At 46.5% G+C, this 27,732-nt stretch overlaps 1 protein-coding gene and 1 long non-coding RNA gene across 10 annotated transcripts in view; one reads left to right on the forward strand and one right to left on the reverse strand.

Moving 5' to 3' along the window:
• Sorbs1 (sorbin and SH3 domain containing 1) overlaps nt 1–23,984 on the forward strand; it is a 223,078-nt gene extending 199,094 nt beyond the window's left edge. For 6 of the 9 annotated variants that reach the window (XM_052186356.1, XM_052186365.1, XM_052186314.1 and 3 more), the window contains 4 exons: nt 2,011–2,205; nt 15,321–15,379; nt 18,514–18,626; nt 20,990–23,984. In XM_052186356.1, the coding sequence (XP_052042316.1) occupies nt 2,011–2,205; nt 15,321–15,379; nt 18,514–18,626; nt 20,990–21,057 (435 nt within the window). In that variant the 3' untranslated portion in view covers nt 21,058–23,984. Of the gene's footprint in view, nt 1–2,010; nt 2,206–3,510; nt 4,264–14,546; nt 14,607–15,188; nt 15,380–18,513; nt 18,627–20,989 lie in introns of all 9 variants that reach the window. The other 3 variants (XM_052186305.1, XM_052186324.1, XM_052186298.1) reach the window with 2 other exon arrangements.
• Nucleotides 2,199–9,000, reverse strand: LOC127687586 (uncharacterized). Its single transcript, XR_007978415.1, has 3 exons — nt 8,738–9,000; nt 6,488–7,981; nt 2,199–2,364 (listed from the first exon to the last, which is right to left on the reverse strand). It is a non-coding gene; the product is annotated as an uncharacterized LOC127687586 (long non-coding RNA).
• Nucleotides 23,985–27,732: the final 3,748 nt, after the last annotated feature.

Below are 27,732 nucleotides of genomic sequence, written 5' to 3' on the forward strand. Positions count from 1 at the left end.
CCTTGGAAGTATATAAGCAACCTTATACAAAGAAGAAACCAGATGTTTCCTAATTGCCCACTCTCAGGGAACTCATGATTAAATTGTTACAGATGTGGAAAGATACTACCAAGAGTGGTCAGTTCAGTTTTTATAACATCTGCACAAATGGAGAATTACGTGAAGCCTTGTTCCATATACCTGTAATCCCCATGCTGGGAGGCAGAGGCAGGAGGATAAATATGAGTTCAAGGACATCCTGGATGCGTAGCAAGATTGTGTGTGTGTGTGTGCATATGTGTGTATGCTTTCCTTTATAAAGAAGCTTTACTCTCTCGCATTAATTATCAAAAAGCATATAGTGAGGGTGCAGTGGTCCACCTGATAAAGTACTCACCAGCCAGACTTTAAGACATGAGTTAAATCTGCAGAAACCACCAAAGTGCAGATGTTGTCCTCTGACCTCTACACAGTACTATCACATATACCTCGTTTCCACCATAAACATGTTAATAATAATGCAATAAATTTGGGGGCAAACCATGTATAAAAATCAAAATATTGTACATGTTCAATTTCCATAGGGGAAAACAGTCTAATTCATGCTCATAGAAGTAAATCTGGAAAGTGCCTATGTAATAACAGTGGTAATCCCCAGAGATCACAGGGTAGGGGGCGATTGTTTTGGGCTTTGTTTCTTTTTATTTTGACTTTTCTTTTTTTTCCCCCTATGGTTCCTGCCACATTTCTTTTTTTTTATTGAGTATTTTCTTCATTTACATTGCCAATGGTAAAACCTTTCCCAGTTTCCCCCTCCCAAAAGCCCCCCTCCCCCTGCCTCCATGTATATGCCCCTCTACCCAACACAGTCCCACCTCCCCCCTAACTTCCCCCCCCATCTGTTTCCCTTTGTTGTGGCCTCTATTGAGCCTTTACCTGACCAAAGACTAAAAATAAAGTATAGAAAAGAATAGAATATAGAGAACCTTGTGCAAGTTGGGTGAGGTGGGTAAAGGCACTAGCGGCCAAGATTGGGGACCTGACTCCAGCAGGTTGTCTCTGATCTCAACCTCTGTGTTATGCTGCTAGCACACTCCAATCAAACATACAAAATTATATATAATATAGAGTATTAGTATACAATTTATTGTTATATAATAAATAATATATAATATAAATATATACATATGTAATTGTGTATGAGAGAGCTAACCTACAAAATTATATTATATTGTATATAATTATTATTATATAATAAATAATGTATATATATATATATATATATATATATATATATATATATATATACACACACACACATTTTATATGAGAGAGATAACCTTCTGAGTTGTGTGTGATGGCTCACACCTGTGATCCTAGCATTCAGAAGGTTGTGTTTAAAAGACTTATGAGGTGCAGGCCAACCTGAACTACATAAGAGAGTATGGGCCCTGTCTTGGACAAAAAAAAAAAAAATCAAAGGCTATAGAGGTGACTCCAGGGTTAAGAGTCCTTGCTGTTCTTGCAGAGGATACAGGTTCTATTCTCAGCACTCACATGGTGGCTCACAACCATCCATATCTCTAGCTCTAGATACCCTCTTCTGACTTCCGCAGGCACCAGATCATGGTATACTTAATTACATCTAGAACAAAATGTTCATACAAATACAATTAGTTTAAAATAATATAATATTAAAAGAATAATCCCCCAGGGCCTTTGTCTTGCAGATGAAGACTGGATATGTGACCAGTTTGTTCTAAAGGAGTCTTAGACTAGAGTCTAAGAGCCAGTTACCTTCTGGCTCCAGGGCATGAATCTGAGCTCTTTACTGAAATGCTTAACTCCTTGGTTAAGGAAGCTCTACTGTGATAGCATCCCCAACCTAGTACTCCATCCATGGCCAATAGAGACAGCTCTCTTGGGCACAGAGCGTGGTGAAGGATACAGGACAGTGCAGGATACAGGCAGGGACCTCCGGTGGGCTACAGTATGGTGCTTTAAGACCTCTTGCTTGACTGTGTCTTACAGGGGGAGAGGATCACGCTGCTCCGACAGGTGGATGAGAACTGGTATGAAGGGAGGATTCCCGGGACATCCCGCCAAGGCATTTTCCCTATCACCTATGTAGATGTGCTCAAGAGGCCATTGGTGAAAACCCCCGTGGATTACATCGACTTGCCTTATTCCTCGTCCCCGAGTCGCAGTGCCACTGTGAGCCCGCAGGTATCTAAGCTTTCAAACTCAGTTTGGAGTTTTCATCCTCAGCTGTGTCGACGGCACACAGCCCTTCCGGGATGGCTCTCTGATGCTCTGATTGAGAGCTACCTAGAGCAGGGCAGGCTGGGGGTTCTTTTCATACTTGTCCGTGGTATTTTCCTAGCACTACAAAACATATGAAGGAAAGGGAAGAGTTTAAGATAGTTACTGTAGGGATAACGTGAAAGGGAAGAAAAACAAGTGAATTATCAGTTGGTGCATCCCGGTGAAGCTAGGGATGTGTAGACCATGTCCCTGTGACCCAGCGTGCTTCTCTGTGCAATACCGTCCATCAAGATTGGTTTCCAGAGGACAGTGGTTGGAAAATAATTTCATGTTCTCATCCTTAGGCATGTAGGCCAGATGCAAAGTGCTTCTACAAGCCTTCCCTGGACTCACATTGGAAAAGAAACTTAGAACGTGTCAGTCTGTACTGGATCAGAAGGGAGGAGTAGCTTATAGGCATAGTAGTGTGGTTGTTTTTATGAACATCATTATTTAAAACGTTATTCCAAATGGTACCTACTTTCCCGAAGCCAATAAGTAAAATAAGGTATGGTGGTGTCCTATGGAATGAAATGGGGATGATGGCTGACTTGGGGCGCTGACATGGCGCCTCATTTCTCCCGTTCTCTATCATTTCATCCCCTCCCATGCTGTTCCCCCAGCACGGCAGAGAGCACTTGGCACAAAGCATTAGCTGGGCTTTCGTGAACAGTGAGAACAACACCCTGCCATCTATGAGAGGCTGTGGGACTGGACTGGGCATCTTGCTCCATAAGGCATGGGGAATTTCCACTTGACCATGGCCAAGAGTGATGGCAAAACGGAAGTGAGCACACACTTCATGCTTCCATGCGGAAGACTGCAGAGCTGAAGGAAGGGCCTGACAGAGGCTGTCTACCTAACCCTGCAGTTTTGGGTCAGGGCTGTGGTTGCAAGAATGGTTTGGTTGGCTGGGGCGGGGCACTTCCTGGCTTTTCCTTTGATTTGTGACTCTGCAGAGCAGCCCTGCACTACCTACAACTGTCAGATGGGAGTCCTTCCCATCTCCATGCCACTTGCCCCTACTCCTCCGCCCTGCTTGCACACACTCATGCATCCGCCCAGCCGCACCAGATGATTTCTGTTCTGGACTCCAGGGTGTCCTGCTCACCCTCTGCTTCATTCTTCCTTATGCCCCTGTGGTGGTTCTCCTCCTTTCCTTTTTGCTGACACTTTTATCTCTGCTTCTTTCTTTGTTTTCTCCTCTTTCCTTTTCTTTTTTTTAAGTGTACTAGTCACAGCAAGCTCATCATGCCAGCCCCTTCATCTCTACCCCACCCCCGCCGCGCCCTGTCCCCTGAGATGCACGCCATCACCTCCGAGTGGATCTCTCTGACTGTCGGGGTCCCAGGCAGGCGTTCTCTGGCTGTGACACCACCCTTGCCTCCTCTGCCTGAGGCTTCTGTCTATGACATGGACCGCTTAGCCTTGTCAGCAAGGGCCCGCCCCTCCCTGCCACTCAGCCTCCCCTATTCAAGTTGGTCAGATCACTCCACCCTGTGCTCAGTGGTCTCCCCGACGGCCCTGCCTCCACCCCACAAAGCCTACTCACTGGCACCCAGTGCCCAGGCTCCTCTTCACGTCAATGGAAATGGTGGTATTCACATCCGCCAAGATGGCTTCTCCCAACCACCACTTGGGAACTCTGATAGGGTCATCTCAGAGCTTAGTGACGCCTTTAGCAGCCAGAGCAAGAGACAGCCCTGGCGAGAAGATGGACCGTATGACAGGAAAGCAGAGAGCGAGGCAGGTGAGAGATGCCCTGGTGGACCCAAGATCTCTAAGAAGAGCTGCTTGAAGCCTTCAGACGTGGTCAGGTGCCTGAGTTCTGAGCAGAGACTCTCAGAGTTCCACACTCCTGAGGACAGTCAGTCCTGCAAGCCTCTGGGTAGCACCTTCCCAGCCTGGGAAGCTGGGCCATCAGAGCTTCACAGAGGTATCGAGGCTGACAGGAAGGCTGCTCAGAGTGGTGTGAGCCAGGTAGGCCTGAAGCATGACTGGTGGGCCTTGGCCTCTTGCTTGGCATGGTGGGCCAGACCAGATGTCTTACCCTTGGTCTATTAACTGAGGCCAAGTGGGTGCCTGTGAGATCTGTTTGCTTGCCTTGGAAGCAATGGGATGACCAGGAGGGAATGGAGGGGCTGTGGACTAAAGTGTTGGCTGGGGATAGTTCAAAGAAACATTTTCTAGCATCTTGAGATGATTTGAAAGTATTCCTCCATTGACACCTGCTACCCAGGTACAGAAGCCCTCAAGCAGGAAAGCCTTCCTTGTGCCCCATTCACATCCTAGAGAGTGTCCTTGGTCTGCTTTGACTAACACAGCTGAGAACACCAGGCTTTGGTGTCATGTAGTGTGCTTTTCTTGTGAGATGCGCTGTTTCCATAACTCATGGTGCTTAGTTTTGTCAGCTGTTTGTCTTGTCTTGCGTTTGTGTGGGACTGAAGGGCCACCCACATTCACAGTGAGCTGAAACATTTTGGGTCTTTAGAGGTGGCAAGATGTAGGGGCTTCTGATGTGGTTGAGGTCACTATATAGGTGTCTGAGATTTTGAGTTATGGTTCTTCTCTCTATGTGAACTACAAAAATTTCAGCTTGACATAAATCTAGGTGGACTTAGGGTGTTTTGAAGGGACATTAATCTGATAACTAGATAGATCATTATTCAGTTTTTCTTCTGTTATTCAGTTTTCAGAAAGTCAAAGACTTTGGGCAGCTTTTCCATAGTAATAGATTTGAGTACCAACTCTATCTAACTGCTATGATGGGAATTGTTCATCCCCCTCAGAGACTCAGTTTCCTGAAACGAAGATAACTTCTCTCATAGCATGGTCCAGAAAATTCCTTGAAATAATGCATGCGGGTTTTAAGCACAAGTACTTTATAAGGGAAGATAGAACCACCATCGTGGGTGATCTAAAACTGCTTCTAGGACCAGAGACATTATAGAACCTCAATAGACTCAAGTGTTTTCCTGAAGCCATCTCTGAGTTGTCAGTCCTCAGTCATATAAAGTACCCACAGTGGACTGTGCTCCTCTCTCAGTCCGTTGTTGCTCCTGTTTCCCCTTGTAGCTCTGTTTGTTTTCTGAGGATTCACTCAAGGTGCTGCTGTTAGTGGTCTATGGACAGGGTCCAGAAGTTGTTAAATCCCCATGTTGAGGTGCCCATATCCAATGACAGTGACTGACATAGTTGTGTCACCTGGCCAATAACAAGAGCACAAAGGCAGGCTGGGCCTCCACAGGCCCATGTGTCTGGTGTGGAGATCACTGAGGGTGGTCAAGTGTGTGTTAGTTTATGTGGAATTGGGCTTATACTACATAAAGTTAGCAAGCACTGAACATGCCCCCCCAACACACACACACACACACACACACACACACACACACACACACACACACCCTAGTTATCCATATGTAAAATAGGTGTGAAAACAAACAATGCACCCCTCCCTGGAGGGGCCGCTGTGATGATCAGTAAAACAGTGGATGTGAGTAGGGGACTTGGCATATGGTTGGTCAGTTTCCATTAGACAGGACTTCCTGCTCTGACTGCTGTACATGGTTGTCCCCATCTCCTAGTGCAGGGTTCTGGGACTCTAAAGTGTTCATCTGATTAAGAGGAAAAAATAGTTCACTGGAGGAGATGGTGAAGTTGTGGACTGCATAGGGTGAGATGTCTGACAGAGGAGCAGTTCACAGATCGACCTAAGGTGCCCGGAGCCCTCCTGATTGCCAGGCGTGAGTCATGGATTCAGTCTGGTTCCAGGATTCAGTGTGTACAGGAAGTGCGCACAGCACAGAACTGAAGCACCCGTGAGGTTCCGGGTACATACTTCCTGCTTCCTGCCAAGGGTAGGAGGAGCTGGCAGTACTAGAGATTGCATTGATTGAAAGGCCAGGCCAGTTAGGGTTGGCTCTCCTTTCCTGGCGAGTCTCTGGACACCAGGTGTATCACTTCCTGCCCCCTCCCTTCCTCCTCATTTCCTGGCACAAGCCATTTCCCCATGGATATGTAGAGGCCATGGTCTGGTTAGGTGCTTTGGAGAATTAGGGGTGTCTGGAAGGGTCTCTGCATACACACATGCCTCCTGACTGCTCACTTCAGCCCAGACAGCTCTGAGGACGGGTCCTTCATAAAGGACTCCCTTTCCTTGAGATCTGTTTGGCTGACAGGCAAGCCAAAGACTGGAAGGACTTACTTCATCGGCTGTTCTCTAGTGGTCCTGTCAGGACATGACCTCAGGCTGTGTCACTTGTCTCGGTAAATGCATTCCAGTGTCAAGACACTGCCAGCCACTCTTCTCCTTGAAGAGCCCCAAGTTCTGTTTGTCCTTCAGTTGGGACGAGGAGCTTGGTTGTGCATCTGAGCAGTAAACAGAATGCTAAGTGAGAATGCAGTCCAAGAGGTTGTTATCATTCACTCCTTCTAAATATCTGGTGTCCAGCAGTGTACTAAGTGCCCCGGGAGCCGAAAGGGCTTGGACACCACTGCAGGCTGCCTACGCCTTTCAGCAAAGCCTTTCCTCTGGGCTTGGAAGACTCACTAGTAAGATGCTCATTTAGACAGCTAGGCAGCCTCTTCTTCTAAAGTTTCCCCGGCTTTTGTGTGTGCATGTGCTCCTGCTCGGCCTTCGTGGCTTCCTATAGATGCAACATTTCCTAGGACGCCTTCCCTGGCTACCTCCCCAACCCCTGCACAACTAGATAAAGAGCTCTGAGCCTGGCCCCTGTGAGCATGCCCTCACGCAGGTGTCCTTTAGCAGGCCTGTGTCCCTGTAGGGCACTAAGACCCAGCAGTCAAGGATCATGACACCTAGTCTGTGGAATGTGCTCAGTAAATACCCATTGAATGAAAGAAAAGATTAAAAAAAATACCTGAGCAGACCTAGAGGAGTTCGTGATATTGACTGGGGAATATCAGCCCCATTTCCAAATAATTATAATGCAAAAGAGAGACTGCAGTCTGTCCCGGAAGTTCAAGATGAGAAGACAGTAGCATAGGAAGAGAAAGGTGATTGCAAAGTAGAGTGTGTGTGTGTGTGTGTGTGTGTGTGTGTGTGTGTGTGTGTGTGTGTGTTTAAAAGGGAGTTTTCCCATAGATACAGCGGATTGTAATTGATATTCAAAGGCCCAGAGGTAGGAAGTACAATGTGTATATGGAAAGGGTGTGGTCCTAGATTCAGCAAGCTTTGGATGAACCTTAGGGTTGATAGATCAGTGGGAACTTGCCATCGGGGCCGGATGACAGCCTGGCCGATGCCTGCTTGTGCCTCCAGCCTTTGCCATATGTCTTAAGAGCACGGATGTCATCTTCCTTGCTGTTCCCTAGGCATTGACAGTTCTGCTCTGCTGCTTTCCTTCCTCCGGGTCACCTGCCCATCTCCCCACTTTCCGGATAGGTGAACTCCCACAGAAGATGCTTTCATGTCTCAGTCATTCCTGGCCTCAGAGTGCTTTCACGCTGGTCCGGCTACTTATTTTTAAGATTGTTTTCTCTGAACACCAGAAGGGGTAAATCAGTGCCAGGATCTCTAGGGAACCAGGGCGAGCATTGGTCTCCAGGTTCTGGTTCTGGCTCTGCCGTCAGCCCGCTGAGTGTCTACGGATGAGTCACATCTCCTTCCCTACAACTTCCTCGTTCATAAACAAAAGACGCTGACGTGGGAACCAAACTTCCTTTCCGCTGTGGTGTTCTGTGAGGGGGTGAGGAACCCATGTGAGTTTCAGTCAATGAGAAAGAACACACAGTGTCAAGGGTGGGCTTTATCATAGATAGACTCACAGAGCATCACTGTTGAAAAACAAATGCCCTTTTGCTTGTTTTTTGAGTGATGACTATGTTGACCAGACAAGAACACACATAGGTACACAGGAAACACCCCGGGAGATCAGGATTAACTGGCTAGTTCTTGGATTCTGTTTAGCATAATTTAGTCTTAGCATGCAGAGCAACTAATTTAGAAAGTAAAGGAAGAGATCAGGTGAGCAAGTGCCGCCACCAAGCATCTCCTGCACCTCCCTGAGAGAGAAGCAACTGGTGTCTGGATTTATGCATAAGAGTACTTGACATTTGGGAGAAGCCTCACTGAATTCCCAAATGAAATCAGGCATCCCTGTGGTCCCATAACTCAGGAAGGAGAAGCAGAAGGATCAGGGAGAGCTGAGGTGCAACTTGGCTAAAGACAGAAATATGTGCTTGGGTAAGTGCATAGGAACTAAAGTCAGCCCCTGGAAAGATGCACACAAAGGCAGGGGCATGGCTGGGGAATGGAAATCAGGAAAGGGGGGAAGAATGAGGTATAACTTATAGGAACAAAAGGGAGGTAAGAAGTATTAAGATCACACACACACACACACACAGACACACACACACACACACACACGAGTGTATGAGAGGAGAAGAGACACTGACACTATTCTGACAAAATGGCCCGCAAGTGTTCTCTCACCACTTAATGGAGGGAAGCCAAGACCAGAAGCTGCAGTGTCCATCCCTGCTGTCGTCCCAAAAGAAAGGGGCAGCATCTGGAGAGCCCCAGGTGCCAGCAGCAGAGTACCAAGAGGTGACCTTCCCTCAGCATTCCCTGCATGGTTGGCTTGGCGGTTGTGAAGTTTCCCTCTGACAAGGCTCCTAAAGGACCGAGATAGGGGTGAATGCACAAAACGTAGAGTCCAGGAAACAGATGGTCAGGCAGACTGGAGATAGCATGCTTAGCACAGACCACGTAATGGGGAGACAGCTCCGGCAGGGCCTTTAGTGGGCTGCTGGGGAAGCAGGAAAGGGACCGAAGACTGAAGAGGCCTTTCCACCACAAGAGGAGAATGGCAGCTCGGGACTGGGAGGGAGGGAAAGCTAGCGGCTGGGAGACTCAGTTTGCTCGGGTTGTATAAATTAAGAATTTAGGACTGGGCGGTGGTGGCGCCTGTAATCCCAGCACTCTGGGAGGAAGAGGCAGGAGGATTTCTGAGTTCAAGGCCAGCCTGGTCTACCGAGTGAGTTCCAGGACAACCAGGGCTATACAGAGAAACCCTGTCTCGAAAAAAAAAAAAACAAATCCCCCCCCCCCAAAAAAAGAATTTAGAAATTTGTGGGCCAACAAGATGCCTTAGTAGGTAACAAAGGCAGGTGCCGCCAGGCCCGGTGGGCTGAGTTCAATCCCCAGCACCCACATGGTAGAAGGACAGTTACCCTCTTTCACCTGCACTCCATGACACATGCCGTCCCTGCACTAATATAATCTTAAACTTAAAAAAAATATTAGAAAACCTGGAATTTGTACTCAACACACTGTCTCTTTTTATTTTCTTTTGTTATGAATCTAAAAAAAAAAAACCGGTGTGAGGTACTCTGGAAAGGCCCTCAGCTCTTCTTCACACCTGAGCCACACGACTGCCATCTCTCCTCATAGGACAGAGATGAGCACGGTGGACAAGGCCTGACGTGAGAAGGCTGAGTGTTCCTGACCGTTAGAAACAGATTTAAATTACGGTGAAGTCCGTGTGTACCGAGACCCACCCGTGGGTGCTCTCCAAGGAGATTACACACTGTTGGGAGCCCAAGGATTTGCCAATAACTAGCTTTATACTGAAATCGCCACCCTTTTCCCATCGGATGTTATAGGAGAGCTCAGTGGAACCAGAAGCCCCTTTGCTGGTTCTCTGGAAGTTTCCTGAAACCAAAACCCAGGAGAGGGTCGTCCAGGCCTGCTCTGTTCCCAGAGTTGCCTGTGTCCCGTAAACAGTCAATCTTGTCCACTATCCTTGGGCAATAGCTCACTTCCAGAGTTTACAGAAATGAGCTCTTCATCTTTGTCTGCAGGGTGTGGTCTGACAAGTGGAGGAGGTGCCTCCTTTCAACTGTGTTTCTAATTATTAATTCATGAGCTGGGCACACTCTAGTCATAGAGCTAGGGCTGAACATTATGATACTTATTTTGGAATTTGAAATCTTTGTTCAGAAGACTTAGGAGGCCAGTGTAGCTTACATAATGCGAGGTTACATCAGAGGACACACAGGGTACGACTTAACTAGAGCAATGCTTTCTCAGAGACTCGGGGACAGTGGCCCATCACCAGAATAGCCAGTTCCTGATGGCCGTGTGGGGATCCAGGCCACACAGGGACTGGGTGTCTGTCCCATGCACTCCTCAGGTTCTCTAGCACGTGTGCAGCTTATTTTGGACTTTAGCCTTTGGCACACCCCCAGAGTTGGAACAGGATGCTTAGTAACTGCAAGAGAACCAGGTGCGTTCTGAGTCCTGAGGGGATTAACAGCTCCAGGGAAGCTGAGGTCAGATTTCTGACAGACTCCAAGCTGAAGACAGACAACAGGGAAACAGCAAAGACACACACAGCATTTTTTAGAGGAAATGAAAAGAACACCCTATCTTGCATGAGTCCAGAGAAAGTGGCTTCTGGACCAGCAACTAGTTCCTGCTTACGACTGGTGGGGAGGGGAAAGGGCTGCAGTGTGTGCTTGCTTGGGTGTGTGCACGCGCTTGCCTTGCGCTGTGGACTGGTTGTTGTTTTTCCAGGCACATGGGAAGCTGGAATGTGACTACCGAATCCGAGATGTATGTAGCATGAGCTCATGCTCCCTTTATTCTCAGCACCAGCCGGGTCCCCATGAGAACATGTATCTGCTCTTAGGCTTAAGGAAAGGTAGACTCTGAAACTCTGAGGGAAGGCACAGACAGTTTAAAATGTCCTAGCAGCCATAGTGAAGCAGAATACACGAGTTCATTTTAATGCATGCTTTCACCCAGTATAGTAGGAATTATTTAATGATCTATTTTACAACTTTTTATTTTGAACCAAGTTTTTGAGAACCAGTGTCTGTTTTTCAGTTTGTAGCACATTGCACTTCATCCTTGGAACTCGTGTGCTCACAGCGCAGGCTCAGACAGCACAGGCTCAGACAGCGCAGGCTCAGAGGAGGCACTGCGGAGCTGGCACGTGTTAGAGAGTGGGACAGGAAAAGCGAGAACATGTGCCTAGAGGGAGAAAACCCTCTGAGGGTAAACAGCCTTCCACGGGAAGGGCTGATCCAGGTAATGGATGTCGGTGGCTTTCCAGCTGCATGGGCGCTCTCCCCATCCTAGGAAATTTACATTCCAGCAGTATGAGCTGTTTTACCAAATCTAAACAAGAAGAAACAGAATCTGATAATATTTACCTCCACTACTACTTCCTTCATTTATCTAGCACTAAATGGGGACCCGACTTCTCTACCTCTCAGGAATGGGGCCGTCTATACTCTGTGGATGTTAGAGTTAGATGATGATTATCTTCTGCTCTGGCTGTAGCCAGAGACCAGAGGAGTTGCTAAGTGAGACACAGATAGCCCTCTAGTACTGTCGCTCCTGGGTTTGAAGTAGCAGTGAAATAATCTTATGATTGAGGTCACCACAACATGAGGAACCGTGTTAAAGGGTCACAGAACTAGGAAAATTGAGAACCACTGACCTGGGGTAAAACATTAAGGAAGAGAAGGCAGAGTGTTCCTTTTAGAAGAGGTAGAGGTTTGGTTTTGGTAACATGACGTCAGCCAGCCATCTTAGCCTGACGGAGGGGAGGGGCATGTGAGAACCCCAAAGGGGCTCAGCTCTTGCACCCAGAGCCTTTGTACAAGTCCCCAGTCTCACTAGATCTTAAAATTCCCTCTTCTCGCCTCTCCTAGTCAAAAGTTTGTAAAATAAATAAATAAATAAATAAAGTACGGTGGGAGCCATTAGACCTTGCTGTGCTGTGCTTATAAATAGCAGCTCCATCTTATTACCACGTTTGGTTCTCAGATCCATGGAGCCATACATTATTTCTTAGGTGATTGGTTCCAACCACAGCAAGGATACTTTTCTAAGCTGTGGACACCATCCCAAGAGGTGTCCATATTCCTCTTGTATTGCTTTGGCCTGAGGCCATCAAGCCACCAACAGGAATTTGGACTATTTGTTTTTAATGAGAACTTTTGGTGTCATGAGGTATGACCCAGACCAGTCTTGGGCACACAGGGGCCAGAGGACCTAGCTTGAGGTCCTCTGCACTCTTGCTTTCCAGAGTCAGGCTGAGAACAAGAAGGGTCAGCAGTGGCTTCAGCACTTAGCAATGGCCAGAGTCTGGCACAGCCCAGATAACAAAGTCACAGTCTGTGCTTCCATAGGTCCTGGATGACACACTGCTCTTTGGTACCCTGAGTGGCTGGTGGAGATGATGCCACCATCACTCAGACAGATAGCCATTTCTACTGTTGGACAGCACTCACTTTAGAAAGCTGTCTCTTCTCTCAAGTCGCTGTATCAGTATCCCACACACAAGGTGTGCAGGGGTAGCTTCATTCTTCTGAATACCTGCATAGCATATGCTTGGAAATGTCCATTTCCTCCTCTGTCACATGAAAGCTTTGCCCAGGAGCAGGGTGGTTGGTGCTCGAAGCACAGAGTTAACTCCAGCCAGCTGGCAAAGGCTGGAAGGACCCTAGACGTCAAAGCAGCGACATGAGAGGACCCTTCGGTTTTGTCTTCTACTCCTCTACTGGCGGAGTAGAGGTCAAGAGGATAGGTTTTAGTGATAGAGACTAAGAAGGGCTTTTTAGAGAACTTGAAGGAGCATCTCAAAAGCGGCAGTGAGGGGTGGCTGGAGAGATAGCCCAGTAGTTAGGAACACTGACTGCTCCTCCAGGGGTGCATGCTCGGCTCAGTTCCCAGAACCCACATCATGGCTGACAACAGTCGCTAACTCCAATCCCAAGGAAATCAGATGACCTTTTCTGGCTTTCACAGGTGTTGCATGTATGTGGTAAACAGACATACATGCAGGCAAGATGTTTGTACACATTAAAAAAAAAAAAAAACCCAAAACTAAAACCCACCAGGAAGAGATTTCTAATGCAGCTGCTGTTCTAGGCGTGCTACAAGGTGAGGGCGTCTACAGTGGAGATGAACAAGAACAGAGAAGTGGTGGGATCAAAAGGACAGCCAAGCAGGTCACCTCTCCCTGGTGAGCTGTGTGGTACCGAGGCGTGCGGAACCCACCTCGGAGCATGTATTTTTAGGAGAACAGTTTGATCAGTACATCCCGCCTGTCTCCTCATGTTCATTGGAGATTGTGTCCGTCAGCACACCTGATAAAGGATATGTGGAAGGTGGAGGTGTGTGAAAGAGATCCTAAAGGACAGTGGCAGAAGCCAGGAGACCACCTGTGTGACCTCACCGTCTCGCTGGCTCTCTCTGAAACAAATGTGGCCTGCACAAAAGATTTCTAAGAGCCCCTCTGAAAGACAGTGGGGCAGCTGTCGTCATCACAGGTTCCCTGGAGGGCGACTCCAAAGGTGAACTTGAAAGTATTCATTTGGTGAGACTTAACCAGGGCTTGGAGTTGAGTCCTCCCTGGAGAAGGTGACTCAAAACTGTCCCAGCAGAGGCTTGACCTCCTCATGGGAGCCCAGCTTAAAAGGAGGGTCTGCGTGAACTCATTGCATGGCCTCATTTCTGCATCAACACACGTAGCCTGGGCTGTGACATGAGACGCTTCATTGCTGTGCTTTTTTGGTTTTTTGGTTTTTTGAGACAGGGTCTTTCTGTGTAGTTCTGGCTGACCTGGAACTCGCTCTGTAGACCAGGCTGGCCTCGAACTCAGAAATCCGTCTGTTTCTGCCTCCTAAATGCTGGGATTAAAGGCGTGTACCACCACTGCCTGGCATGCATAGATTCTTTTGAGGACATGGTCTTATTTGAGACTTTATTACCCAGGAATATCTCAGTAGTAGTGTAATTATTATTCAGTTTCTGTGAGTGCCCCAGGGTGGTGGTTCTGATGGTTCCACCATTGGTGCCCCATTACCCAAAACCTGAAACCACCTTGGATACAGCAGTTCTTTCCTTGAAACATGTTCATTAAGATCAGAGGATTCCGAATGGTATGGGGGTGCAGGGTGAGGGGGTGCGGCAGTTCTGTTCCTAAAGGCGGCCCTTCCCTGTGTCTCCCGCCAGTCCGAGGACCCTGTGTTGTCCTCACCTCACTCCCACCACGTTTCCCATTTCCCATTCCATCGCTGGATGTTTGCTTCTAATTCTGTACATCTGCATTTTCTCCTGTGCATCTGCCATGTTGTCATGGAAACCCAGTGGCCGTGGGCCGCAAATATCTGGTGTCATCTGAATGTGGTGTGGTACGTGTATTTGCTCATGCTTTTTTCTTTAAATCCTTTCCAATGTGACATCTGCTAAAATGTCTCCCTTATGATTTGCTTGGTGATCACAGCCTTCTCATCATTCATTGAGCGCAGGACCTGATCTCACAGAATCTGAAAAGAACTATGTGGTAAGATGCCTGTTGAATAAGACTGTGGCTTTCCTAAAGAGCACCCTTACTGACTGCAGCGTGTAGACCAGAGTAACTCCTGGGAAACACCCCACTGTGGTTTGCAAGAGCCCACGACTGATGTACTAGAGCCAGGGATTCCGCCACCCTCTGTGCCTCTAAAGGAGAGGAATTTAGAGCAGTTCCACCCTGCCTGCAGGTGGGATTGAATGATGTGCTAGTGCATGACGGGGGGGATACATTGTTGCGTTTGCAGCCAGAGGTTATTCCAGCTGTAACAGTTATTCACTAATTACAGGTTGTTATGCTGCTGCCTTTTCAAAATAGTCATACTAAATGCCAAATTCCTCTGTATCTTACCTGTCTTTCCATGCTTACCTGGAACCCTCCTGCACTCCACCACTGGAATCTCTCTCTCTTTTTTTAACCTGGATCTTCAACTCTGTTTTCTCCCTGGACTTACGTGCTCCATCTGGAATGTTACATCTCTTCCTCTCTTTTTGTTTTTTGTTTTTTTTTTTTTTTTGTCCCCACATTGACTGTTTTATGGGGGTTTCTGGATACCGCGGGGCCACCTCACAGGAAGCGGTTTGCAATGAGATCATAAACATTGCCGAGAAATCTGTTCATTACTGCAGCACTGTCTCTCATCCCCTTGACTTGCATCACAAGGTACCCCCTTCTGACAATAAATCATCTTTAATCATTTCTCAGCAACCTCAAGCCCAGCAGCGAAGAGTCACCCCAGACAGGAGTCAGCCCTCACAGGATTTGTAAGTACAGGCTGGGAAATTTGGTTCTTATGTTGTTGGTGGAAAATGGATGGTTGGCTGACATCACAGCTATTTGGGGGCGGGAGGATGAGGTAATTGCTTCGCGCTTCTTTGGGTATTTCTAGGGGAGAGCATATTTCCTGTCAGCCATGAAGATAGGTGCTAGGTAAATAAAATTCCTGGGTGAGACGGATGGTTAAAGAGTTAATTACTGTACAAGGAGAAATAAATCCTGTGCTAACCAGGTTCAACATCAATGCTGTGGAGAACAGAAAGAAAGGAACACTTGCTTCTGAGCTGAAATGAATGAACAGTGTTGATTCGTTCACTCATTCATTCATAACATTTTTTGGATACATGCTATTTATACACATAGTAGAAAACTCTGTTCATAGAAGACGTAACGTGAGTTGAACCACGCTCTGAGAAACACGCATGGAAAGAGTGGGTAGTTTGGAGACCCTGAAGGCCTGTGTGGCCAGCACATACTTCATGGAGGTGAGGTTAGAGATGAAAGTTGAGGTGTTGGGGTGGGGACCAGATTCTAGATTGGAGCTGAGATAGGTTTGGATTTTATTCTGCAGACACCAGGAAGCCATTGAAGGCTTTTAAAGTGAGTCGTATGTTGATTGTGCCTGTTCTGGGGAGATAACTGTGGCAGCAGATGGATCCTGGGATTCAAAAACAAGGGGCATAGATGTAGGTTAGGAAAAAAGGAATTCAGTCATGGTAGCCTTAGCTAGAGCAGAGTGACTCTATGTAACCATGGAAATGCATAAGATTACCAACAGAGAGTTGGAAAAGAGAAAGAGTCAGTGAAGGAATATAAGGAAGAGCAGCAAGACAGGCACGGGTCTAGGAATGCTCACTTTTCAAAACAGAGCTCGTAGCATCTGGCCAGTAGTGTTGCCTGCCTCTCAGAGACCAGGAGGAGAAAAGGGGAAAGGATCACCGGGCATTCTCTCTGGCAACCTAAGAAATGACTGCTGACGGTGTAACAATAATGGGCGTGCCATGAGAAAGGGCTGAAGAATCAGTTCCATGATGCTTGGGGGACAGGGTTGGTTGGGAGGTTGTAGATCAAGGGACATTGAAGACCGGGCAGAGTCTTCGACATATTTGTGCTAAAGAAGGAGGTGAGAGAATGGATCAATCCATGTGAGAGGCTGTTAACAGGAGAAAGAGGGCTGGGCACAGCCGGGAGAGGGGACAGTACTGTTGCAGAAGGTAATAGGGACAGGACAGCAAGGAGAGACAGACTCGGGTCAGGAGAGGAGGAAGATTAAGGTCTTGTAGAAAGTAGAAGACAGAATATGAGACACTCTGTTGAGAGTATGGTACCAGAACCAACAAAAGAACTCAACTGGGGACTTTTCTGAGCTACAAGGGACCTTTAGAGCTAAGTGGAACTGAGGCTGCGAGAGTGCATATTTTCTCCAGTCTGTCTCCACCGTTTGCAGACAGACAAGCAGAGTTAACGTGCTCTAGCAGTTGAGCATATAAGCAGTTATGGTGGAAATTAAGGGGCTGGGCAATTTCAGAAGCTAGCAAGAACATACATGTATTACGCAGCCAGCTGTAGGAATCGAAGCTAGGTAGGAAATAAATACAGAAACAGGGAGACAAAAGTATTCACTTACCAACTTGAGACCTATCCTCGTCTCTTCCATTCTGCTTTAGAGACCTTCCCACTGGCACCGAGATTTCCACCAAAAATCTCAACACATTGGGACAAGTGGTGAAAACAGTATCCTATGTGTGACGCGCAGCACGAGCCTGCTGGTGCTGGCAGCCAGTGCCATGTGCGCGTGTCCAGTCCCCCTTATTCCACATTGGGGTTCAGTGGCATTACTGGAAATGGTATTTGATTTACAGAGTTCTGGTGCTACTGTGGTGTTTTCAAATGATGAATATTCTGAATTGTGACATTGGTGGCGCACATTAGATGCCCCCAAAAAGCATTTAGTGAGGGAGGAATGACAACGCTCTCCCGTAGTGCTGGAGCTGATGCCACTTTCACAATGAGCCTCACTATTATCAGGAGCACGGAACAGCACAAACCAGACGTCCCGGGCCAAAGAGCAAGTCAACAAAACCTTATCTGCAGCTACCCTTGGGCGCAGCAGAAGCAGAAAGTTTTCGGGGTGCTCAGAAAAGGGCCCCCACAGCAAGACAATGGGAATGTGCTATATTAGTTTTAATTATTATTGTTCTGGGTTTTTTGATATTTTTATTAATTTATTCTCTCATATTTTATCTAGATACCAGATTTCCCTCCCTTCCTCTTTCCCCAGTCCCTCTATCTGTCCCCTGAGTCCCAAAACAGGCAAAGGTGCCAGAAATAGCTGCTCTCTCTGTTAGGAGTCCCACAAAACACTAAGCTATACAACTACAGCATATATGCAGAGGGCCTACGTTAGACCGGTGCAGGCTCCCTGACTGTCGTTTCAGTTTAGTGAAGCCCCTGTGAGGCCAGGTTTGTTGAGTCTCTGAGTTTGCTTGTGGTGTCCTTGATCCATCTGGTTCTAACTCTATAAGCCATGATCTCGGTGTATACCACAGAGTGGCCTTAGACTCAATGACATCTTCCTACCTCAGCTTACTACATGCTAAGAACACATGCATGAGCCAATCCACCGGGCCAGGAATGTACATTTTTATACATTTTTTACCTGTGCATTTCTATCACCTGTTTTTATAATTGCCTTTTTTTCTCTAACATTTATGACCAGGATTTAACAATCCTGAAACTGAATAACTGCTTATTATTCTTAATTACCTACCTGTATTATCCTATTGTAAAAAGGGGTGTGGTTAACTTTAAAGGCAGTAAAGTATATAGAGGTTAGGAAGAAGCTGTAGATAATAAACGTTTCCCATAATAATGAGGAAAAAAAACCTAAATGACATTAACCATTACTTGGTCATCAGAAATCCCCCTACCTGTGTCGGTCTTAATCAATTTAATGCAGTTTCTCCAATGCTAAACTGCTAGAGAAATAGTCAGTAAAATGTTTTCAACATTAAATCAGAAACATTATGTTGATGTTAGATTCACAGTGTTAGGATTTGTAAATGGTCATCGAGTCCTGTCAGCAACTAAGTCACTCACTGTTTCTTTCTCTGGTTTGTAGATGTAGCTACCAAGTGTTATATAGTTATGTGCCCCAAAACGATGATGAGTTGGAACTCCGAGATGGAGATATTGTTGATGTCATGGAAAAATGTGACGATGGATGGTTTGTTGGTAAGAATGCCATCATGCTTTTCTTCCTAGTACTGTATTGGAAGAAGGACCAGGGATGATGGGACATGTAATAAGCAATCTTCCAGCCCTCAGGAATGCTGGGCCACTCACCTCAAGGTCGCATGAATGTCACGGAGTAGAGCCTCAAGCCAAGATATGCCAGAGTTTATGACAGACCCAGTGCCACATTCATCACTGCTGTTAACTGGGTTCTGTTTATATTTCTATTGTGTATATGCCTTTAGTATTACAGAGTCCACCTTTAAAGCTCTAAAGAAACAACACAAGATCTGGACAGTGGTGGTGCACGCCTTTAATCCTAGCACTTGGGAGGCAGAGGCAGGCAGATCTCTGAGTTCAGGGTCAGCCTGTTCTATAGAGTGAATTCTAGAAGAGCCAGGGATATACACAGAAGTCCTGCCTCAAAAGACCACCAGAGAGGGGAGGGAGAGGAAGAGAGACAGAGAGGCAGGGACAGAGAAACATAGAGAGAGACAGAGACAGAGAGAGACACCGACAGAGAGAGAGAGGCAGAGACTGAGACAAAACATGACTAGGTCTCCGCCATGAAGGTCAGGCAAGTGTGAATGTTCCTAAGATAATTGTATTTATTCTAGGCTTCTAATAACCTGAAGAAAAGCAACCAGCTCAAATAATAACACAAAGGAGGGTTTGACAAGACTCAGTGGTAGGACATTTGTTTAAAACATGAGGCCTAGGTTTGCCCCTGAGTATCGCAGACCTCACACACACTCACACTCACATGCGTGTGCGCATGCACCAGTGTAAGATTTGCCTTTCTAGGAAAGGGAAAGAAGAGTCAGTGTCTCTAGAGATTCTGCTGCCAGCCCAATATGCTTGATACGCCTTCATTTCCTTCTCTGACAAAGACTCCTGCAAGACCAGAATTAGCCTCATTTGACAAACTCAGAAAGTAAAGGGCAGTGGGATTAGGTAACTATTCCAAAGTCACTCTGATAGCAAACATCAGACCGCCGACTGCTTCCCTTCCTTTCTGTCCACGCAGTCACTGGTTTGCCCTTAGCTTCAGTCTCTGTCTTCTTCCCACCCCATATCTGTCTGATTTCTGTGGAAGAAACTTCCTGAAGCACTGTTGGGACGGGAGTGGTCCTAACGGTGATGCACTACATGAGCAGGAAGATAGGCACATAGGTTCCGGCCTCACCAGCCTCCTAGAAAATACCCTCTCCTCCCAGAAGCCAGGCCTTCCTGTGGCGTTCTTTACAAAAGACAGTCTTATCAGGAAGCTGAAGGCCACAGAGCACACTGCAGTCACAGAGAGACAGTAGGTGTGCCAAGGATAAAACCGAAAACTTCAGACAGGCCACACTGAAAGAGTAAAGAGAAACCTATTAAATCGGTTCTGGTGTCTTAATGAATCCACATTATTTGGATATTATCTTTTGAGCACAGAGCATTGTTAGTGATCTATTTTATACTGTGTTCTTTGTTTTTTGTTTGTTTGTTTTGGGGGGGTTGTATTTGTTTTTTGGGGTTTTTTTGTTTTTGTTTTTGTTTTTGTTTTTTTTGAGACAGGGTTTCTCTGTGTAGCCCTGGCTGTCCTGGAACTCACTCTGTAGACCAGGCTGGCCTCGAACTCAGAAATCCACCTGCCTCTACCTCCCAGAGTGCTGGGATTACAGGCATGTGCCACCACTGCCCGGCTTTTATACTGTTTTCATAGTTAGTCTTTGGAAGCTGGTGTATATTCTCTCTCAGTTCTCAGTCACGGTGAGTGGGTGTCCTATTAAAGAGTCAGGCTGAGGCAGGGGGATGTTATAGTCTGGGCAAGCTTGAGCTGTACAGCAAGACTGTTTCAAGAAAAAGAAAAAAAGAGGAGAGGAACACAGAGAGAAAGGAGAGGTTGAGAATAAATTTGCTATTAGATTCCTCTAGGAGTACTTCTATCTCCAACCCCCATGGAAGGGACACCAGCTCTCCAGGAAAGGCAGGAGTCCTAGCCGAAGGAAATATGTTAGGCCGAGTGTCTTCCTTGCACAGCTTAGTTATTTTCAGAAGTGGCCTACTGTGGATTTAGCAGCACAACATTTTTCATCAGCAAGGACAGAGTGTTGGGAAGAACAATGGAGTCAGAAGACCTGGGTTCAGATTCTGCCCCCAACATCTGTTACACTCTGGGGCCTGAGAAGCTTAAACTCTGAGCCTGGGTCCCTCCTCCCCACACCCCATCATCTTAGAGCCCAAATGATACAGCTTTGCAAATCCCAGTGTGAGGTTGTTACCAAGGGGGACTGTACAGAGTCCCCAGCATTTTTTTCTGAACTCATGTATGTGTCTTCTCATTTCTGTCTGTTTTTGTCCGCTTGTTCTGTTTCTTACAGGCACTTCGAGAAGGACGCGGCAGTTTGGTACTTTTCCAGGCAACTATGTAAAACCTTTGTATCTATAAGAAGACTGAAAAGCACAGAGATTATTTTTTATCAGAGGATGAAGCATCACTCATGAACTTGTCTCTTTAAATATGGAGTCAGTAGGAAAACTAACACAGTTGGTAAAGAAAGCATTCAAAGAGAAGAACAGAGGCGTGTGTTTAAAACGCACTGTGTATCAGGGATTAACTATCTGCTGAAGACATCTGTATTTACATGGCTGCTTCTGGATGCTGCTCTAGCCCTCCTGCTTGGGGAATCTGATCTGGAGTAGTGTCTGTGAGCAACATTAGCCAAAGGGGAAAAAAATTGTGCCCAGTCTTTACCCACTCCCATTTCAAAGGGGTCCCTTAGGGCTAGGTAAGTCAGTCCCCATCCGTGTTCCACGGGCCCCAAGCCTGAGCATCGTCGACAACTCCTGGCTCTCCCAGAGCCAGCAGACCTCAGCACTGCTGGAGGCTGCTCTGGGTGGTTGCTTTCCTTCAACGCCATGGCTGGATGAGGCCCAGGTGAAGAAATGGAGGCAGATCAGGTGCCCTAACACTTAGCCTTCTGGGTAACATTGCCCTGATATTCAGACAGAAAGCCATGTCATGTTTGTCCTGAGCTTGGGGGCAGGTGGCCAGGCAGATGGGTTACATTTGTGTTTCCTCATGATTAAACCAGGCACCTTGGGGCTCTGGAAGTCGCTTGGAGTGTGTACCTTCCCTGGTCACTCCCACTGGCTAGCCAGAGTTGGCTGTGCCTTTCTTCTCTGGCTTAGTATGGGCTTGATACACTTGAGCCCATGGAATACAGCCTGGGTTCCAGTCTCCTAGGTCTCCTGGTCTCTTAGCACGTAGATGCAAGCTGACTACAGGTGCACTGTGAGTAAGACACTCCCGACCTAGGAGGGACCCTGTGCCTGCTGTGTTGCCTATGGTGGAATTTGACTGCCACCCAGAATGTTGTCTTCTCTGGTCCTTCCCCTTCCTCCTCTCCACCGCAGGCCAGGGAGTCCTGGTGCAATGGTATGGGGCAGCAGTTCTCTTCTCCTACTGGTGGCAGCTGTGAGTCTGTCCTCTGTGAGCCCTGGTTGAGAGGAGGGGACCCTTTGACCCCTGGGAGTTTAGTCAGCACTTTGCTACTCTATTAGATCCCTAGTTGGCACAAGGATAAGTGTGGCCTGTTCCTCGAGCGGAGCCTGCAGGGCCTCAGCTAAGTGGACAACATAGGACAAGCCCAATCTAGAGAGACTGTGATACGTGCAGAGGGTGTGAGAGGAAGGGATGGATGCATTTCTCCTGAGGGGGACCCTAGAGGGCAGTTTATGTCTGCAAATACTGGGAATTTTTTTTTCCAGAGTCTGGTATCCTACCCACAAATACATGCACCAGGTCACAAATACCAGGACTTGTAGGTGATAGGGGCATACTGGAACCCTGGCTCTTTGCCTGTAGTTCAGAATCACCCTAACCACTATACTGTCCCAAAGTCTGGAGTCTTTACAGGTCAGCAGCATTGACTGCCTGCTGTCTTAGATAGAATGGGCCCTAACTCTCTCTCCCCCTCCCAACCACCACTCAAACCATCACACCCATCAGCCACAATTCTCCGAGGAGACTCTTGGGGAAAGAAACTGCCACTGATCGATTCACACTGAAATATAAATGGTTGATGGGGAAATAAATGTGTTGCCTCTTCCCGGAAACATCCTTTTTAACCGACAGAGGGAATCCCAAGGGGAAATGGAACGGAACGGAAAGGGTAGAAGCTTCCTGGGCAGAAAGACCTGATGAGTCTGTGACCTGCTGCTGCTCTGCAAGCTCAGCTTCCCCAGCCTGCTGCACTGATTTCTGTTTTGACTTTGCCCCTCGCAAGGGAACATAGGAAAAATAAATAAAAATGCCTATGTACGTTTTTTTACTCTTTTGGAATGCGGTCCTCCCTCTCTCCTAGATGCCAACCATGACTAGTGCGATTGTATCTAAATTTCCTGAGGGGTGTTTTTTGATTAAGTAGGTAATGTCAAACACCCCCTTTAAATACAGCTAGAAAATAAAACCATTTTATAAAAGCCACCTGTGCATCCCCGTGAGCCTCGCACAGAGCACCTCTCCAAATCCAGGTATGCCATCTTCAATAAAATCTCTCCCACTTCCGACGTATGAAAAAAAAAAGAGGGGAGGTTTCCAGTTGCTCTTTTGTCTTCAGACATTTAGTAATATAAAGTACCTATTTTTATGCTGAAATGTTTATACAGGTTTATTAACAGCAAGCGCAACTAATTGGCGACATGCCGTGCAACTCGTTTTGATATATTAGCCGTGCTTCCAGGGAAAGGCAAGCCCCAAACTACTCACCTTTTGCAGTCTCTCTGGGATCAGGAAAAGAAGAAAAAAAAATCACATGTTTGAGAAGTGGGACTGTAAATATGTAATGTATATTTAACTTTGTGTAGCCCATGTACCTACCTTGTATAGAAAAGTAATTTTTAAAACTTGAGCAGAAAGGGAGTGAAATGAGGGAGCCATGAAGGTTTTTTTCCCCCTACTTTTATTTAAATGAAGGAATTTCAATTAATTCACCTGCAGACTTTTAGCACAAAAATATTCCTTGAAAATTGTTAACATACTCAAGTTTTTCTCCGGGGAAGAGAAGACAACTATAATATCATTTAGTTTTCTTTTTTGCGGTTCTATTTATCTGCAGTAGTATTAAGTCATATTGCTGGAATAGGTTACTACAAAAAAAAAAAGATATTATTGAGAAAAACTAAAACTGATCTCTGTAACCCTGGAAAGTATTGCATTTAAATCGTCACACCAAGCGCATGTACGATGCAGACACAGGTTTTTCTGTTCATTTATTTTTTTTCCTTATTGCAGTGGATTGATTTGATAGACATGTTGAGTTACTACTTTGCTGTACATATTATTTAATAAACTTTATTCAGAATTGCGTGGCACCTTTGTGTTCTTGCCCTTCATTGGTTTGTCCTTCCTGTGAGCCCCACCCCTGTTCCTGCCCTCTTTGTTCTAAGTCAGTGGCCGCCTGGTTTCCACCCTCACTGCTTTCTCAGTAGCATAGCTGTGCTCTTCGGTAAACTGATTAAAGTATGTTACTTGTTCTGATAACAAAAATAATGATTCTGTGTCTTCAAGAGCCAAAAGGAAACATTATGAAATGTGTATAAGTCTCAGCCTGCTCCTCAAAGCGTGGGAAAGCACAGTGTTTAGTATTTGAAGATTAAGAGGGACTGTGTGTTTTCTGCTGTGGCGAGGTGCTTGGTTTTTCTCCCGACATCAAGCATATCAAAAACTCAGCTCACATCCCAGTCCTTGCCCCCTTCCACCGCCTCCCCTGCACCCACCCCATGGCTGTGAACTGACATCTCATTTGGGTAGTCTGCTGTGTATACACAGGGGGTCCTTGGAGAGAAAAACCTCAAATCTCTTCCCACTTGGCCTGTCTTTCTCCTCCAAGTAGTAGTTTGCACTAGGCAGTGAACCGGGGCCTCAGACAGGCTGGGAGAGGGTTGTCTTCCAGAGTCTGCCATTCTCCATCTCGGGCATTCCACAGGCCTGCTACCCCTGCTAACCTTCCTCTGTGCCTCCATCCTGTCCAAATCCATCGTCCCATTCTCAAACTTCATTTACAACCCAGCCACTTGTACTTTGGTAACCATTTTTTTTCCCTTGGCCAGATCACTGCAATAACTATAGCGGGCCTGGTGGTTTCTCCCTTGTCTAATCTCCCCCAGCCATGAAAAGGCAACCAAAGTGATCATTGTGAAGCTGACCATACACTCTCTTGGTTGCGGACTGAATCTATAAGCTCTGCCCTTACTCTGCCTTACCCATGATCTCATCTGGTGGCTAGTTCTCACCCCAGTACAGGATTCCAGCATCATCCAGCATCCTTCAGCCTTAGATCTTCATGCTAAGTAATAGTCCTTGTGCTTGGAAGACCTTTTCCCAAAAAGATGTTGGCTTCCTTCCTGTCTTCCTTTGGTCCTTTGTTTTGTTCTGTGCAAGGCTTTTTCTGGTTACTTTTTATAGGATGGGGACTGTTGCCCTGTGACAAACATTGTCTTGTTTTTGTCATTGAAACGAATGTAGGCTTGTTTCTGAGCATACTAAACATACATGGCTTCATATAGTCTTAGTTTTTTTTTCTTTAATAGAGCTTGCACATAGCTCCAAACTGTCAGTATCCTGTTCTTTGTTGATGATGCAAGTATGTGAGGTTCTTAGCAGCTTTTTAGCAGAGTAAAAGAACAGTGCTGTTTTGAGTAGAGCTGTTGGTTCTAAGAAGGAACATTTCAGACCTTTGGAGAATGTCAAGTTGCTTCCCTGAGGTACCAACTTATACCCCTGCTGTGTCCAAGAGAATACTCTTCCCACTTTGCAGCTAAAGCGACTGCCAGCCTCCCCCAATGCTGTGGCTTTGCTTTGGCCAGCCGATGCTTCACACTCCTTCTGCATCTCACTGTGTTTTGCAGCCCTTTGCTGCTTTCTCTCAGCGCGTTCTGCTCCAGGAATTGATTCTTCACAATGCAGTCCTGGTCTAGAAAGTCACTCCTTTGAAGGTTCCTTTAGTGAGAAACCCAACACTCTTGGCTTGTGTGGAGACATACAAAAAAATAAATAAATAAAAAAGTTGGAAGTAGCCTCAGGCAGGAGCAAATCCAGGAACTCAAACTTTCTCTGCTGTATTTATCTTATTCTTGGCGCTGTGGTCTTGTTTGACTACATTTTTGACTACTGGGTACAGCTGTGGGGTGGAGGCAGCTCCAACTTCATTTTTAGTTTTCTGACTCTAGATGCAAAGGAGCTTCTGTCTGACCTTCCCGAGAATCAATTCCAGACTCTGGTAGGTTCCTCCTGGGTTTTATTCACTATATAGAGAGGATGACCTTACATTTCTAAGCCTTTCAACTTCAGAATGCTAAAAGTATACTCATGTGCTACCACGCCTTGTTTATACTATGCTGGGGATGGAACCCTGAGAACTTTATGCATACTAAAACAAGCACTCTACCAACTAAGCTCCATCCCTAGCCTGCCCCCTGGATTTTATTTTTCTCTGAAATAGTCACTTTGACCAAAAAAAAAAAATGTGATTGACACCCCACCAAAATCTGTAAATAGAGACATAACAGGCCAGACTGACATAAAGAAGGAAGAATGGTATCTTTACTCCCAGCACTCAAGAAGCAAATCTCCGAGTTGAAAGCCAGCTTGGTCTACATAATGACTTCTAGGACAGCCAGGGCTACATGGCAGACCACCCTGTTTCAAAACAACAAGCACCAAAAAGTGGGGATGGCGGAATTGGATATCAATGGGCCCTTGAGTCTAAGGAGCAGGGAATTCCTGAATGAATGTGTTTTGTTGACATCAGCACAGCCATGAAGGAGCCTGGTGCCCCTGACACATGGCCTTCTTCTGGTCCAAGTACTGATGTTGACTGTGTGCATAAAAGTATCAACCATGGCTTCCTCATCCCTGATGAATGCAGCCTGAGACTTCATCCCTACGAAGATCCCATAGTTAACAGGCTCCTGATTTGTGCTGTCTGTAGTAAATGTGCTGAGTTTCCAGGCTTCTGCTGGCATGTTTCCATCAGTGCACATGTCCCACCCCACCCTGGCTTTTCTGCGCATGTGCATGTGTCTTCTTTGTTCTTCATGCCCAGTTGCCCCACTTAGGTCAGTCCCTCCATCATGGAGGTCGTGGAACCTAGCCTTGGAGAATCATTTAGCAATCTTTGGGAAATGAAACACCACTATCTTGTCCCAATGACAGCTGGGACAGTGCCGCTGAGAGGAAACAATATCCTGAAGCTCTTTGATCCAGACCTTGGGAGGACCTCAGCAGAGGATGACATCTAGCCAATGCATGAAACCAGCGTGACCAGGGAGGGAGGCATAGCACCAGCACACCACATGCTAAAAATAAACGGGCTCTCCAGAAGGGAGCAAAACTGTTTGGATGAGCTAGAAAGGGGTTTATTTGCCAAGTCTTAGCAGGAAGAAGCCGGTGACTTTCCAGACAAATGAAAGTAACTGCTTGATTCAGGTAATTTGTAAAATGAATTGGCGAGAAAATGGCTTGGACTGGAAGGAGACATTCCACACTGTCAATGTTTTTGCCTTTATTTGCATGCCTGTGGTAAAGTTTCATTTATGAGTTGGACTCAGCGAGTGCTAGTAGTGGCTAACACAGGCAGAATAATAGATTGAGGCAGGAAAATGTGATTTCAAGGCCAGTTTTAGCTACATAGCAATGCCCTGTCTCAAAACTAAAGTTGTAGAAGAGTGTGGTCTCAGAGTGTCTTCTGTTCTACTTGCCTTTCTTAACCAGAAGCATCTAGAACAGTGGAAAGGGCAGCCACAGAAAACAGGATGACCACTCTATTAAAACGTTTAACTGAGAAACTGATGAGGGGAAGAAGGGTGGTAAGGAGATCTGAATGGCTGCTCAGTACTTGCTGAGTCCCTTGGGATGCACATCTGCTTTCCTGAGACCCTGGCAGATGTCATCAGATCCAAAAGAGTGAGTCGGTTCAGATCATCTGGACTCTTCCGATTGAGGCTCTAAAATGATTGCTGACAGGCAGATCTGCAGACTGGAGGGAGACCTAAGAATCAGCTCCAAACAGCAAGGTAAAATATGTGACTTGATGACCTTGAAGCTTGAATCTGTGCTCCC

This window comes from Apodemus sylvaticus, chromosome 1 (assembly GCF_947179515.1).
Source record: "Apodemus sylvaticus chromosome 1, mApoSyl1.1, whole genome shotgun sequence".
Taxonomy (NCBI): Eukaryota; Metazoa; Chordata; class Mammalia; order Rodentia; family Muridae; genus Apodemus; species Apodemus sylvaticus.